The following is a 16,777-nucleotide window of genomic DNA, read 5'->3' as shown; positions in this document are numbered from 1 at the left end:
TATTTAGTGGGAAAAAATTGAGATCATTAGATGATGAGAATTTTAAAAAATATTGTCTTAATCTTGAATGTTCCTTAAAACATAATACTCACTCCGATATTGACGGTTTAGACTTATTTTCTGAATTAAAAGTGTTAAGGGAAATCATACAAGTAGAAGACAATACTCTAATTGAGATACTCAATCAAATAAAAAGACTTGATTCTTTTCCAAATGCTTACATTGCTTATAGAATAATGTTAACAATTCCTGTAGCAATCGCCTCAGCAGAAAGAAGTTTTTCAAAATTAAAAATAATAAAATCTTATTTAAGATACCAATGTCTCAATAAATATTAAGTGGTTTGGCTATATTATCGATTGAAAAAGAATTATTAGAAAAGATTGACTACACAAAATTATAAACAACTTTGCATCTCAAAAAGTGAGAAAATAGATTTGAAATAAAAACATATATAATTTTTAAATTTTTTTTAAGGCCTCTAGTTTGATTTTGGCCTTAGGCCACCAACGGGTTTGAGCCGCCCTGATTTTTGGTGCAACTCATATTATGATCTACCACCAATTACTCATTAAACCTTAAATCATGTTCCATAATATTATTATCCCACTAGCTCATTATTTAATTTATGGAAGAATTTGTACACCTATAAATAATGGTGTTTGATGTATAAGTGTGGAAAATAATTGAAGCAAGCATGAAAAACATGAGGTTGGTGTAATGAAAAAGATAATTGAAAATAGAGGAAAAAAGTTACCGTCAATCAAATTATAAATTTTATCTTAAATTTAATTTTAGAATATCTTATATTATCCAGTGTACCAAATAACCCCTAAGTCTTCAACCTATTCGCTACAAACAATTTTTTTTTGTAATTTTGTCAAAGGAAAGTGTTTTTATTGATGCAACTTTGAAATCAATAACTAGTTCGGAGTTTTTTTAGTCATACAATATTTTTGAGCTACTATATTCTGAACGAAACAAATCAAGAGTATTACTACTCTACTGTAATAAGCTTGAATTTGTTAAAAAGAGTGAGATATCCCCGCTTCAATTTGAAGAAAATTTATTTATTTTCCATCATTTTATTTCTAACTCTCAACTGTATTAATTATTTTTTCACCAAACATTTCACACGTAGTAGATGCAAGTTGCAACAAAAACATCCTTGAAATGGGCAATGGAATTTTTAAGTCTAAATTCAACTCAAACTTTGGTATTCAACCGAACAACACATCCAAATAAAAAAATAAAAAAAGATATCTTGTAATGTATATTTTATGAGATACATACAACAAGAAAAATAAAATCTTAAATGCAAATCAAGCTACTTCAAAGCAAGTAGGTACAATTGGCAAGGCAAGATTAAATAGTGAAGCAACTAAAGTTGTTGCTTTAGAACCCAAAAATCAATTTTTTTCCTAATGTGTATATTATTAATTAAATTTAAATTTTATATATTATTAGTATAAATTACTTCTCTATGTTATTAGGTCGTTTAATGGATATTTATATGTAAGTCTCTTGAAAAATAAAATTTTAAAAATAAGATATGTTATTAATTTATATTATATATATGTGTGTACTTTTTGTTTTTTACTTTAAAGCCTCTCATTAGTTTTGTTTCAGGCCACCATATTTTTTAGTTGCCTCTGTCAATGGGAAATATCATGCCTTGTCGCAATCTCTATGTGTTAGATTTGTTTTTTTGTTTTTTCTTTATAAATAGTTTCAACATATATTTTAAATGTTTTTCATTTTGTTTGAATTTTTTATGAAGTTGAAACTAAAAATAGAGTTTTGTTTAGTTATATTTCCTTTACAAAGAAGAGAAGAGAGAATGTTATATGAAATTTATGAAGATGGAAATGAAATATAGGTTTGAAACACTTTTTCAGATAGAGCATGCATGAAATTGTATAATCGAACAATAATTTAGAATTAAAATAAAAAAATTATTCCATAATAAATAAATAATTCTCATGATCGAATGACTCCTAAATATCATGAGTATTTTTTTTACTATGATATTTGAAATGTGGTAATTGTCTTTTAATTCGTGATAGGTAGATAGGGGTGTGCAAAAATCAAACCGAGCAATAAATCGAACGAAAAAAGTATTATTGATTTGTTGTTATTGAGTTATTGGGTTAATGGTTATTTAATAGTTTTATAAAAAAAATTATTGGGTTATCGGTTTGATATTGATTTTTTAATATTGAGTTATTGGGTTAACCAATAACCATTAAGAATATAATAATTTACTGTTTTAATTTTTATTCAGATATAAATATCAAACAAAAAATATCAATATAATCACTATATTAGACTATAATTATAAGAACCCTTAACATTACTTAATTAACTCTGTTTTCTGCATTTACCCTTTAGGTTTATTTTAGTATTACTTTATTCTTTAGGTTCACAATGTCAAAACCTAAAAAACTAAGAACGGAGACGGCAAGGGTTAGGCAACGACTAGGGTTGTGATTTGTGAGTAATTACTACACTTTTACTACACTAAGTAGAATTTTTACACTAAGTACAATTTTTGCACTCAATTAGTAATTAGATTTCTCTCTTTTTTATTTCGCGTTAAATTGTTGAACAAGTCATATATTTGTTTTGAAAACATTTTCTTATTGATTAAACTGAAATCAAACCATTAAAGACCAAAACTGATAAACAAAAAACCGTAACAAATATCTTATGGTTTAATTATTGATTTACCATATTTAAAAATCGGAAACTGATAAACCGAACCGATCGATACCCATATATTTATGAAGTATACTACTCAATAAACAAATAAATGGGTTTTTCTTCGTACATTTTTATTTGACATCAAGAAGGAAATTTTTGATATAAAAAGAAAGAACAACATCTCAAAAATAATTTTAAGAGAAATATATTACTTAACAATTTTGCATTTTAATAACTACGAAACTTTAAATTAAAATAATATTGATTTTTTCAAAGGTTTAAGGCCTTTGATTTGTTTTTGTTTTTTAGTTCATTAATATGCTTGATCCGTCTCTGATCTATTTAATTTAATTTTTCATTAATTTTTTAATAAAATTAATATTTATCATGTCAGGTCATACCCCACCCGTTTAACCTTGCCCGTGCTACCCTAATTGTCATCTTTTAAGTGTCACAATCGAAGGTAAGTTACTTTTCCTTCAATAATTAAGGTCCTTTATTAGTTGACTTATGATGCAATTAATATTTTTATTTTTTTGTACTATGATGGATTACACTAAGCCATTAAACCAAAAGAATGAAATTGTTTTGGAAATAATAAAACAACAAGAAAAAGAATAAAGTTAAGAGAAGTAACTTCTTATTTTTCTTGACGGTTAAACTACAAATGAACGAAAATTTCTTTATTTATAAAAAATTACCTTAATTCCAAAATTAGAATTCCTAACTTTTTTCAAATAAATAAAGTAAAATCAATATAATATAATAAATACATTTATAACCCATGGTTTTTTTTTAATTAGGTTATTGTCTAGGCAAATTTGTTATTACCTATATAAGGCATGCATATATTGTGAAAGTGGTTTACGTTATTTGCTTAAATACTATTTGCATCATTATGAAATATTAATGAACTCTAATACTATTTGCATCATTATGAAATATTAAGAAGAGTTCATTGTTATGATTATAATTAAAAAGAGAAGTAAGGGTAATATTATAAACTATAAGTAAATTAATATAACAATATCAAACTTGAGGGGAGGTTTATAAAATTATCCGTTTAGATATTTAGTTATAATGACTTTGTAGATTAAATTAATCTAAAATCCTAATTGAGTACAAATTACTCAATTCTCCCAATCAAGGAAAACATTAGAAAAAGTACAAAAGCTCAAAAACAATTATTTTAAATCACTGTCAATGATCAGCAAGGAAGAATTCAAATAATTTATAAAGAAAAAAAAATACTCCATCCGTTTCATATTAGTTAATCATCTTCCTAAAAAATAGTTGTCCCATAATTAGTTGTACACCTTACTGAATCAAGAAAGTATCAATTATATTTTTCCTACATTATCCTTGCAATTAATTCTTTTTGAAAGTGTTCATATTTGTTTATAAAATTCCCAATAAGTTTTTTTAATGGATGAATTAGTAAAATTATCTTTTTATTTATGATTTCTTAACATGCATGTAAAAAAATATGGTACTGAGTACTGATTACTGAGAGAATAATTGTCAGTTCCAGAATTGAATTATTGAATGAAAGAAAAATGATGAACACATGGATTTCCATAAAATTAAACTAGCCAAAAGCAGTCTGTACATTTTGATTCTCTATATACAAGAAAGCTGACAAATGTACCTAAAATTTCACAGCTGCAACTAAAGGTGTGGGGATTTTCCTGCCTGATGATGATACAGAATATACAGAACTAACTAGGATCTCACCCTCTACAAGACAGGTCAGTTGAAACTTCAAGAACTTTGTGCTATTTCAAGTTGCTACAAAAGTAATACTACATGTCGTCTGTCACGTTAACTAAAATCTGTTTTTCTAGCTTCGTGTTGAACTTCAAACTAGCACCAGCAGGGATGGAGGAATGCAAAAACTCCGGGAATTGAACTCTTTATCTGTTCAACAAAAGAAACAAGAGTCAAAGGACTGGTTGATTTATGGAAGAAACGATTTAAAGAAAACCTAAGATATGTTCTGATGTCTTGCAGTAGGCGTGATTACAAGCTTTTATGCCTGTTATTGTTTACTTCTGTATTTTGTGGTGTTTCCAATTTTCTACCTTGTCCAACTGCCATGAAAAATCAGCAGCATGACACTTTTTTTATCAAACAATAGCTATTTTGCAGTTAGCTCTACAAGATTTTTTTGTTCTAAAAGCCACGGCTGAATTTCACGTCTTTTCTCTTATTTGTTACCTCTTTCTACCACTAGCCGCTTATTTCATACTCCGATTTCACCAACTCCAACTTTGATTTTATTTTTTTTCATTTTCTGATTCCTCTTTAAAATTTTCTAAAGCAACCGGTTTTTTCCTCCGCCCTTTTCCTTTATAGATCACACCTTTCTTCATCAGCCCTTGTTTTCTCAACCTTTAATTTTTTTTGTCAACTCATCTGTTTTCCTCCCCTTTTCAGTTTCTTTTCTTTGTTAGAGAAATCCCTGAGGAATAATGGTGCATGGTTATACAAAGCAGTTAATTTCCTGTCCTTTGTTCTCCTCTTTTCTTGAGTAGGTGACAATTTTTCAGCAAATGTTTTCATTACTCCCTCTATTCATTTAGCTGGCAACATTTGACTGGGTCTGGAGTTTATGAAACTCAGAAAGACCGTTAGCACATATACCAAAAGTATGGTTACAACTTGGTGGGGGTCATAAACATGCCTTGACATTTCTATGTGTACAAGACCATGACAAAATGAAAGCAGATATAGAAAGGTGTCATTCATTTTAGAACAAATTAAAAGGAAAGAGTGCTACGTAAATTAGAATAGAGAAAGTAACAAACAGCAATTTAGTATTCAAGAAAAATATCAATAGTTAGACATTCTCATAAAGGTTTGTCTTAAGAGGCTGATCTAGCTAACAACAATGAAACCAAATGTTATGCAATATCACCCACTGAAAAGTGAAAACTATACTTTAGCAGAAGAAAAATTACCTTAAGCAGGAGATGATTTTACTAGCTTGGTAGACTCTCCAGTTAATTCCCTTTTGATCAGCTTAAGAATCTCCATAATCTGCATTAAAGTAAACAACATGTATACAAGATATAATGTTGCCCCATATAAATGCAATTGCATGCTTCAGAGGTGACACAAGTTTATACTGGAAGTAGCTATCCTCCCATGCCCAAAATACCCGATTATCTTCAGTAAGAGAGCAAGAGCAGTAGAATTAGTCTTCACCCCTCGTCACTTGACCTTTAACCATTGGTTTGTAAAAGTTGCACATGCTAACAACTAGATACCCAGCTAACAACTAATACTTTATGTTCAGATGCAAAAAGAACAGATTCTCATTTTGAAGCCTGCCTGAACATACTTGAAGAATATTGGAACTTAGAGATGAATACTATGCGCATATAACTGAATCCAAAAAAAACAGACTAACATTTGTTTCATAGGAAAAATTGATATAATATATATCTTTTAAGTCGTGATTCATCTTACCCCAGGATAGTGCTGTAAAACTGGCGAGTAATGATCAAGCGCTATGTAAATCTTCTCAACTAGGCTTAGAAGTGTATCCACCTCATCTCCCAAAAGATCAACCTGAATGTACAAGAAATCCTCTCAACAACTTTGTAAACCGTAGTAAAACATCAAAAAGTTAAAGCATGATGCAATTTTTGGTAATAGGTTAAAAAAGTGGTGGATGTAGCACTAGAGCTATGGTTGAAGTTGAACTGACCCCAGAACACACATATAAGCGAAAAATTACAAATTTCAACAAATATAGATACTGACCCCATAATTTCAAAAGTAGAGTGAGTTCAGTGCTAACAACTTTACAGATCGAACCAATCAGGTTCAAATCATGGATCCAACTCTAGGTAAAAAGCCCAAGTTTCAATTAAAAATATTGCATATAGTTAATTGTTAATTATCTACAAAAAGAGAAATATAAAGAAAGATGAATTCTGTGTAATTGCCTCGGCCTCAGCCAATTTAAGGTCAGAACATCGTTTTTCAAGCCTTTGTTGATACAGTAGCGTTGTTCTTCTCAGCAAATTGGCCTTCTTAACAAGACAATCCATTTGAGAATACGAGTGCTCAAACCTGAAAGTATTACCAACAAATTGCATTAGGTCTGAGTGAGGACAATCCGATGTAAACTTCGCAAGAGTCATGTCTTCTAAGCAGAACAAGCTTTTGAGTGTGTGTATACTAGTTAAAACAAAAATGTTAACATAATTTTTTCCCTTCCCCCCTACAAGAACAAAATGATTACGCCAATGCCTAGAAAAGTGATGGCACATCAAAACACTACCAATACTTCAGAAACAAAAGTGGAGGGGAATGGGGATTGAGCAACCAATACACCACAGCTAATATATCATTTGAAAAGATGCGCACACACACACACATCAGTATCGACTAAGGAGGCTTGTCGGCTGAAAAAATAGATAAAGCAATTCGCTTTTATCTTTTGGCAGACAGAAAAACAACTCAATTATTGGAAAAAGTTGATTAAAAGCAAAGGAGAGTTTCACCACAGTCCATACAACCTCCGATTGCGCAAACATGGGACAAGAAGTGATAAGGTAGAAGGATATAGTCAGTTAATAGGTCAACAAGAATGAAATCTCCAATACAATGGATACAGTGACACCAAAAACTAAATCTTTTTTCGCATAAGAAAATATGCAGGCCAATACTAAATCTTTTTTGAGATAAGAAAATACGCAGGTCAATACAAGAAAAGTAAAAGGGAAAAGATGAAAGTTTAACATGGCCGCAGCTATTAAATCTGTGAAATTTATCCCCTTAACTAGTTTTTGTGGCATAATACCTCTTTTCCATACTGAGTGCACATCAGTCACTTGTTAGAAAACCATCAAATCTGAGGGCAAAAATGTAATCTCTCTTTATTCCTTTCTTTTATCTTGTTTTCATTTTTCTTCACCTTCTTCCTTCTTAATTTCATGTCCTAAAAGTACTACTCCCTCTGATTGCCGCTCCCTATAGGAATTTCTAACTTTAATAATTATTTGATCAATGCCTTTGGCTTAGTTGTATCTGGTTTACATTGTGGAATGTTTTGATTGGCTGGGAAAAGTTAAAATTAGAGTAAATAAGCTTTCGATTTGCTTTGTCTACTCCCAAAGTAAATAGCAGCCCCAGATTGCTTTGTTAAGGAAAGTGAACCTTCAATCCAGCTTTTCTTTCTCTTTTGTGGTCTTCATCCCCATTGGCATGCGAGCAACTTTCCTCCCAACATCCCCATCTTTAATTGCTGGTGTATGCCTCTGCTGGTTGTAATTGGAGAAAAAATAAAAGAAGTACTGGATCTAGGTCATTGTTTCCTCAGGATGGGATGGAAGCCATTTTTGTTGGAAAGAGAACGGAGAAGAAGGCATGGGTCCATAAATGCTTTTGTAAGGGATGGGGGAGGAGGGGAACTAGCAAAGTAGAGAAGAGGAGAGAGAAAAGAAAAAGATTTGACACTACTCTACACTTATATATACACTAGTACCATTGACTTGTAAGGTATATGGGATTTGGGCTCTTGTTTGAAAGAAAAAGTTAACACAAGGGGCAGATCGCTACATGTTGAGAAGATGAAAGGGAACAATACCACAAATTTAGAGGAATTTTTCGCTGCAAACGAAAAAGTATAAATGCCACCAGAATAGTGTCCTTTTATGTATTTTAAGGTCCTTATGGCAAGAACAGAACAGCAAGCATTCTGAAAAGAAGTCCATATTAGTGTTTGTTTTACAAAGTAGAGTCCTGCAAATGTTATGTTCTTGGTGTAATTTGCAGTTCCTTTGGCTGAAAAACCGACTTTTTATATTTTCTGCATACTTGAAGGGGCAAAAAGTTTTTTTTTTATGTATATATTGGCACTATGATATTCCAATTACTTATCGAAAAAGAAAAGAAAGCACAAACCTCGCATTATTTGTCCTCAACCTTCCTGTCACCCTGCATTCAAAATCAGCAATCATTTTTGACGATTCATTTATATTACAAATTATTGTTTCCACCTGCTTTCTTAGCTCTATTTCTTTTGATTCAAGAGAGGACAAAAGAGTTTGCCTCTCTTCAGAAATAGCAAGGACCATATTTGCCCTGTGATTAGCTTCTTTTAACTCCTCCGCCTTCTCCTCAAGACTTATATTTAATTGGGCTGCCTCCTCTTTCAATACTTCAATTCGCTCCACTGCTTCTGCCAACTGGCCCTTTACTACATTTACTTCTTTGTAGCACCCAGAAGCTAATGTTTGTTGTTGACTTGCAAATTCTTTCGCAGCATTCAACTCTTGACGAACCTGCTCAAACTGATCCCTCTCTTTTGCTAGAGCAGCTGATGCATCTGTTGCTAACTTCTCCTTTTCGTTCACTAACGTATCCAGCACAGAAACCATTTGCTTCAGTCTGTCCTTCTCTTCAACCTCGAATTTTAATTTGTTTTCCATCTCAATAACTTTTGTGTCAAGAGAAGTTCGAATTTCTTTTTCATTCAAATGCTCCCAATGCAGTTCCTCAAGCATGTCTTTAGCCTCCTTAATGCCTTCACCGGAAATTACTCCACAAATTTCTTGCATAATCAGGCACTCCATCTCTAAATCTTCAATTTCAATTTTTTTAGTACTTCCAGCATTAGCATCATTACTTTCATTGAGCATATCAAATCCAAAGTTTAATTCCTCAACTTCATTTCTTGCCCCACCATTGAGATCCCTTAGAAAACAGGTATACACGTCTTCCCTTACAGAAGCTTCTATCAGTGACTCTTCCATGGTTAAATTGAGATCTCCTATCTGTTTTAGCATGTCTGCTTCTGCCAAAGAATGTTGCAGCCTCTTCTCAGTGGCATCTGAAACTTGGGACAAAAGGGACTTAACTTCATTTTTCTTATCTTTAAGCAAGTCTCTAAGCTGGTGATTTTCAGAAAGAAGGTTATCAAGCCTATCCTTTAAGTTACCGAAACTTAGAGTCTCCTGGGTAAATGCAGGATGTTTTTCATTCTCTACCAGGATATCATCCAATTTGAATATAATTTCTGGAATCTTCTTCCTTAGAATGTCAGATTCACCCTTATCCTTTTTCTGTGGCACAGCAGAGCCTCCTCTAAGATTTAGATACTCTGCCCTTAGAACAAAATATTCATCGGTTTTCTTTTGCAGAATGGACTCATGGTTTCTCTTCATCTTTGTCATTATATTATTAAAATAGGTCACTATTTCATCTTTTGACATGTGCTTCAACATGACAGCATCAAAGTTCTCAGGTATATCAGTCTTAGAATCCCCCAGCTTTCCATTTCCATTTCCATCCCAAACAGATTTTGAAGAAGTCACGTACTCACTTGAAGTCTTGCGTGTAAAGAAATCTGCTTCATGCGATCCATGGGTAGTCGCATGCCCATTTTCTGAACTTGACAATGACTTCAAAACAGCATCCAACTCCGTCCGTAAACTAGAGATGGCATTCAACTTCTCATTTCGGTCACCACACAACTGAGCATACTGGTCCCACAGTTTGTACTCAAATTCTTCTTGCATGGTCCGAATTACACTACGCATTACCATGGACTCAAGCTCCACTTTGATTAGATGTTCCTCCTGCCACTGATGAAGTGATGTCTTGGACAACTGTAGCATAACATCCATTTGTTTAAAGATGGTATCCACCATCATTCTTATGTTATCTAGTGTTTTGTCCAACTGAACCCAAATTCCAGATTCTTTGTCCTGTAGAATACCTTCTAGTTTCACCATCTCAGAGCTCGAGCTCTTGTTAGTAACAGAATTGGATCCTCTAAGCTCATCAATACTCTTCTTCAACTTCTTGAATTCATCTTTTTCCATACTTCTTAGCCCATCTAGAAAGTCTCCCATCTTGCCATGCTCCATAAAAACATTTGATAAAGTCATACATTTTCGAAAATCCATGCTTCCTAGCTCATCTTGCGACATAAGTGACCCAAAAGATTCAAGTTCAGTTTTGCTAAGACCCCCTTCATGAAATTGCAAATATTCCTTCAAGTTGGCTAATTCCATATCTTTAGTCACTAGTCTCTCAGCTGCCTCTTGTTCCACCGCACTCACTATCCCCTTAATCACTGAGTCACTTACCATCCTTGATACCATTAAGCGGTCATTAACATCTTCCCAGTATGTTTCAAAATCCTCCAAAATCTCATCACCCAAATTATCATTTTCCTTTGCACCATTAGCCATTTGCTCAAACCCACCATTTGTCATTCCCTCACGGTCCTCATCACCACATGACTTTACACCATTCCCATTTCTCACCACCCAATTCTCTAATACCTCTGAACTGCCCATAACAAAAGCATATCTGCATATATTTTTCCCAATATTAGAAAACCCACTTAAACCCAAAATAGAAAAACATTAAATTAAGCTTTAAAAAAATAATCAGTTTCAACAAATCAACCATCAAACAGACATACCCTTAATGAAAATATACACTGAAATCCATCAACCAGAAGAAAATGATTAAAACAAAGAAGAAAACAAAAACCCACTTCACAAAGCCACCATTGAACAACTACCCCACATTAAAGCAAAACATACTGAAACAAACCCCTGAAATTTCACAACCCAAAAAAAACAGAAAACCAAAAAAATAGAAGAAACTAAACACACTCAAAAGCTCAATTAACACAAACCCAACAAAGGAAAAAACTCCCAAAGTATACAAATTAGGGAAAAGGGTGTTCAATTATTACAACTATTAATCAAACAATTAACTGAAACAATACTCAAACAAGAAAAAAAAAAAACTTAAATGTGTGAACTTACAAGGAAAGAAATAGATATTCTCCTTCAAGCAATAAAATTACCAAAAAAGCTCTGGGTGTTTGTTAAATGCTAAGAAAAAGCAATTCTTGAATTCTTCTGAGAAATCAGTGGAGTGGTTAGCTTTAGGGTTTTCTGGGAGAGTAAAATTAGCTTCAACAAAGTTTGGGGGAATGAGCGGGAGTGATTAATAATTATATACATATAAGAAATGAAGGATCAAATTAAATTGTTTTTTTAATTATTTTTCTTTCTTTTGGAACGTTTGATTATGGAGTTTGATTCTAATTTTAAAAAAAAAGGTTGATTACTTAAGAAGATAGTCATAGTACGTCAATTATGAAAACAATATATATTAATATATCGATTAACAAAATATATACGTTGCACTAATTTATTAATATAGTAGTATGCATATAGTACATGTCAATTCATCAATATTTTTTAAAAAAAATATTTAGTGACACGAGAGAATTATAATTTATGACTTTTCAAAAAAATATTAATCTAATTTAATTAATTTTAAAATAAATAAAAAGTATCACATAATTGAAAAAGGATGGAGTGGTGTTTTATTTTTAAGTTTCTTATTTGGTGTTTGATATTCATATTAGAATCTGATTAAATTCGAATTCGTATCGAAAAATATCACATTAAAGAATGAAATATCCCTTAATAAAAATGATTTCGTACTCAAAAGAATTCGAACTCAATATCATTGATTAAAGATGAAAGAGTATTTATCGTTCGTTCTTTGTATAGTAATAGTAATAATTTTCTTTGGGTGGGGGAGGTGGTTGAAGATATGGGGAGGCTGTAGATAGCCCTTATCAGGTGGTTGACCGCATATATATTTTGTCTGTATGTGAATGAAATAAATGGAGATAATACATGAATACCCCTCCAATTTCTCTCTCTTATTTTCGCGTGAAATTAATTTTGTTGGTCATTTAAATCTATTTTTAAATTCTATGGTCTTTTGAGAAGAGATTTTTAATTTCTCTATGAATATGTAAGTTGTATTATCATGTTTAAATATGGTTTTTATTTCGTGTATCATAAATATGTTTAAGATAAATCTAATAATACAAAATTTAAGTGCGTAAAAATAAAAAAAGACGTTAAGTTGGAAGGGGACTCAAAGGAGCTGAAAATTTTAACGTGTTAGTAGTTTTTTATGATGTAGATTTACCATTCAAAATGTCATATTTTGATATAGGTAATGAAAATATAAATATAATGTGTGTGGTTGTAAAAAAAATACGTGAAATTTTAACAAATGTATTTTGAATTCATAAATTTAAACGGCAAATAAATTATTGTTAAAGATAGAAAAGTCAAATCTTGATATATTTAAATATTGAATTCATTTCAATTCATCTTGATCTTCGGCAAAGATGAGTTAAAGTGATAGCTACGAATTTGACTGAACTCAATAATTTTGAGTCAAATCTTATGTTTGTCTTAAAATTCATTAAATTTATATACATTATTAATTTAAAACATAACAACTTTTAAATAAAATATCTAAACTTTGTAAATTTCAAAATCAAAATATCGCCACAGATTTTCAATTACTTGTTCACATATAATACGACAATACAATGTCATTGCTACTATGAAATCCTAATAGTTTGGCACTAAATTAGTGTTCATTATTTTTTAAACCAACCCAAAAAAAAAGAGTCAATTGCTAGGTCAACACGTACTTCAATAAGAAATATTAAACATTTCAACCTAGAAATAGTAAAGGTCAAATAATAATTCAGATGCTAAAATATTTTCTTTTTTTCGGTTAGTACTACAAAATCTTAAAATAGATTTCTTTGGTTGGTAAAAAATAAATAAAATACAGCTCACATGACCGCAAAAAAGTAGTCCTCCTTCCACCAATATGAGCTGTGACTTGTGATACAATAGTGAGATAGTTTCATTTTTAATCAGAGGTTTCATATTTGAATTTTTGAGACGGAGAAAATTTTATTTAGAGTGTTATCATCAAATGGACCATATAGTGCACGATTCAAATTTAGTCGAAGTTCTAATACGAACTCCTGACATCGGATGAGAAATCAAAAGAAAAATATTCCTCTTTTTGTTGAAGCTTGTGTAACCAACTTCTTTTTTTGAGATATATTGTACGTGTTTTAAATTTAAATTGTAATCTTTCTAAGAGAAAATTATTTTTAAAATTTTTATGTCAAGTTAAAATTAGATAAATAAATTAAACAATAATAATGTTAAATGTATTTCTCATCTGTTTAGAATTTGTTTTTAATTTTAAAATGTTACGCATCATATTTTTATTAAACGAATAAATTTATCTCGTTTTGAAACCTAAACATGCTCAATTCAATTTTTTTCCATACCCAATTCACTCCCACTTTTCTACTAGTTAACTTGTCCGCGTTTCACGCAGTTATAAAAACAATATGATTATATTGAAAGAGATACATTCAATATTGAAATTGATATCATCAAGTGTCCCACGATGCTTGATGCAAATGACATAAATTTTTTATCTCCTAGCATTGATACGTGATTAATACTACAAATTGATCAAAAGGAGAGTAAAAGAACCATAAAATCTAAAGAATTTAGTAGGGACTTTAAGGCTGCTTATTTAAGTTAAAAGGTTCAGCATTAGTGGATACTATTAAAATAGAAGTTATGAAAATAAAATGCTATGAGTTATGAAGATGACTTTTAAAATAAATATTTAATAAAAAATACTTTAAAATAGATTTTATTGTGTTATTAGACTATTCTATTTTAACATATATGTTTTTTTAAGAGAAAATGAAAAATTGGAATGGTCAATATTGAGACATTTAAGTTTTTATAATTAAGAATAGAAATGAATGGAGGAAGTAGTAACTTACACATTTATTTTTTATAATAATATAATATTAAGTTAATAAATAATAAATAAATAGAAATATAATTAAAAAACATCAAAAAAATGAGAAAAAAAAAAGATAAATAGAATCATTAGCGAAAGATAAGTGTCACATTACTTTTCTAACATATGGATATAGATATAGATAGAGGAATGAATGAAAAATGCAAAAAATTAGGGATTGTATGACAAACCTAAAAGTTAAGAAGATTACTTATTACGTTGTAATTTCACCATTATGATTATTAGAAGTTTTTATACTCTTCCTTTTAAAAGAAGGAAACATTTAGGAATGAAGGACATGCAAAATAATGACAAACAAAGCTAAATCACATTTTTGGCCTAATAAATGTGTCTCATTACATTTCTAATGCGTAACTTTATATAATTACATAGATAGATTAGTTAAAAACATCACGTTATGAAAATACTTAGAAGTTGAATAAAACATCAAAAGAAAATTACAGGAAGCAAAACATAAATATGTGAAGATTAATAATTGTAAGACAAATATGTACATATGAAAAAAAAGAGTATAAATAGAAGAATTGCTTTATTCAATCTAAAATGATGAAATATATATTAGACATTAATCGAACAATCTCTTTTTCACCGATAAAGTTATTATTACAAAATTATTCGTATAGCCTTCATTCCAGATGAATCGATTCTACAAAAGCGAAATTAAAAGGCAATAGTGACGTCATCAACACCTGCATCATATATTTTCTTCTATTAATTTTAAAATTTGCAAAGATATACATCTCAACATTTATTTTACCAAATTTAAGACCAATATTCCATCAAAATACTAAAAGAACAATTTTAAAAAAAAAAGAAATACATTGAAATAAAAGTATACATACCAACTTATGCCGAATTTCCTTTTGAACACAACAACTTTCAATCGTTTGTTGATCCTGAACAAATTTCCATTGGACACAACAATTTATACCCAACAATCACAAATCGTTTTTACCTCATAACTTGCATAACGATCTCTTTTTGTTTGTAATATATTTATAGGGAAAAGGGTCTCAAATAATATATTTGAACTTTGATCGAAATTGTAGTAACGATGCCAAATTTTAAAAAGGACCTTTTACCCCCTACACTATTTAATAGTGTATTTTAAAGGTATATATATGCCCACGTGGACACCATAAATATTGCATAATTATAAATAATAATGTGTCCACGTGGGCATATATATACCTTTAAAATACACTATTAAATAGTGCAGGGGTAAAAGGTCCTCCATAAAGTTTGGTATCATAACAACAATTTTGACCAAAGTTAAAGTATTTTTCAGACACCTTTCCAAACATATGGTGAGTGTTTGATGGATTAATTTATCACAATTAATATTTGCCTTTTTCATTCCTCCATATTCTACCAGTTAATTAACATTTTTAATTTTGTCATTAATCTCTTTTCATTTATTTAAGTTGTCTTTTCAGTTTTCTATTATTAAATTCAATAATTAAGATATAATTAGAGAAAAATGTCAAAAAAAGGAGAAAAAAGATAAATAACAATAGAGGTCTTAGAGAGGTGCCACATCACCTTATCGATATTTAGCTTTATATTATATATATATATATATATATATATATATATATATATATATTTATCGTAAATAAAGAAGTCATTAATCCCCCAAAATCAATGTCCAAAACTTCCTAATCAAGAAAGTTAGATTTTCTTTGATGTATTTATTTTTTTTGAACCCCTGTATGCGCACTGGGTGAACCCCTTACTGTGTAATAGTCTGCAAACTTTAGGGTATATACTATTAATCATGTGTTTAGAAATAGTATCCTAACAATTTCAAGATTAAATATCTAAGTGGGAGATTGTTAGGGTGTATACTATTAACCATGCATTTAGATATATTACATTATTACAATTGTGATGGTTAAAAGTTTAAGTGAGAGATTGTTGGGATATATAATATTAATCATATGTTTAGATATAATATTTATTATACAATAATTGTTTATTCAGTTTTAATAAAAGTTTTAATAAATCATATATTCGTTTATGATGTTTATTTACTTATATAGTATATGATTTAGTATATAGAGTTTTAGCTTATACACAGAGAATTAAACATCAGTTCTTATAAGTATAAAGTTTTTTGTTCACAATCTAAGATGAAAATTAGACATGTCATTGGTACGATTGTAGCACAAGATTATATATAATTTATCTTGATTATGGGAACGGTATAGTTCCAACTTCTTGCGTTGGTGCATTTTGTATGTATTGAACGAGACCGAGTAGAGATAGTTGGTTTAGACTGATTGACAAAAGCATATTCTCTAAACTGTTAAATGTACTTATGTTCTTAATCCTGATATAACTATTATGATCTGTA

At 30.2% G+C, this 16,777-nt stretch overlaps 2 protein-coding genes across 5 annotated transcripts in view; both read right to left on the bottom strand.

The window, feature by feature from the left end:
- Positions 1–16,777, bottom strand: part of LOC125836542 (nuclear transcription factor Y subunit A-7-like) — a 158,952-nt gene that overhangs the window by 41,429 nt on the left and 100,746 nt on the right. The window lies entirely within an intron of this gene.
- On the bottom strand, positions 5,455–11,658 carry LOC125836543 (WPP domain-associated protein). The gene is made up of 5 exons (XM_049515720.1): positions 11,502–11,658; positions 8,620–11,034; positions 6,657–6,783; positions 6,175–6,276; positions 5,455–5,742 (listed from the first exon to the last, which is right to left on the bottom strand). The coding sequence occupies exons 2-5, from the start codon at positions 11,019–11,021 to the stop codon at positions 5,665–5,667; spliced, it is 2,709 nt and encodes a 902-aa protein (XP_049371677.1). The 5' UTR covers positions 11,022–11,034; positions 11,502–11,658; the 3' UTR covers positions 5,455–5,664.

Source organism: Solanum verrucosum, unplaced genomic scaffold, assembly GCF_900185275.1.
Source record: "Solanum verrucosum unplaced genomic scaffold, falcon-dt-bn FXZP01000278.1, whole genome shotgun sequence".
In the NCBI taxonomy this organism is placed as follows: Eukaryota; Viridiplantae; Streptophyta; class Magnoliopsida; order Solanales; family Solanaceae; genus Solanum; species Solanum verrucosum.
This window is presented reverse-complemented; position numbering and strand designations above follow the sequence as displayed.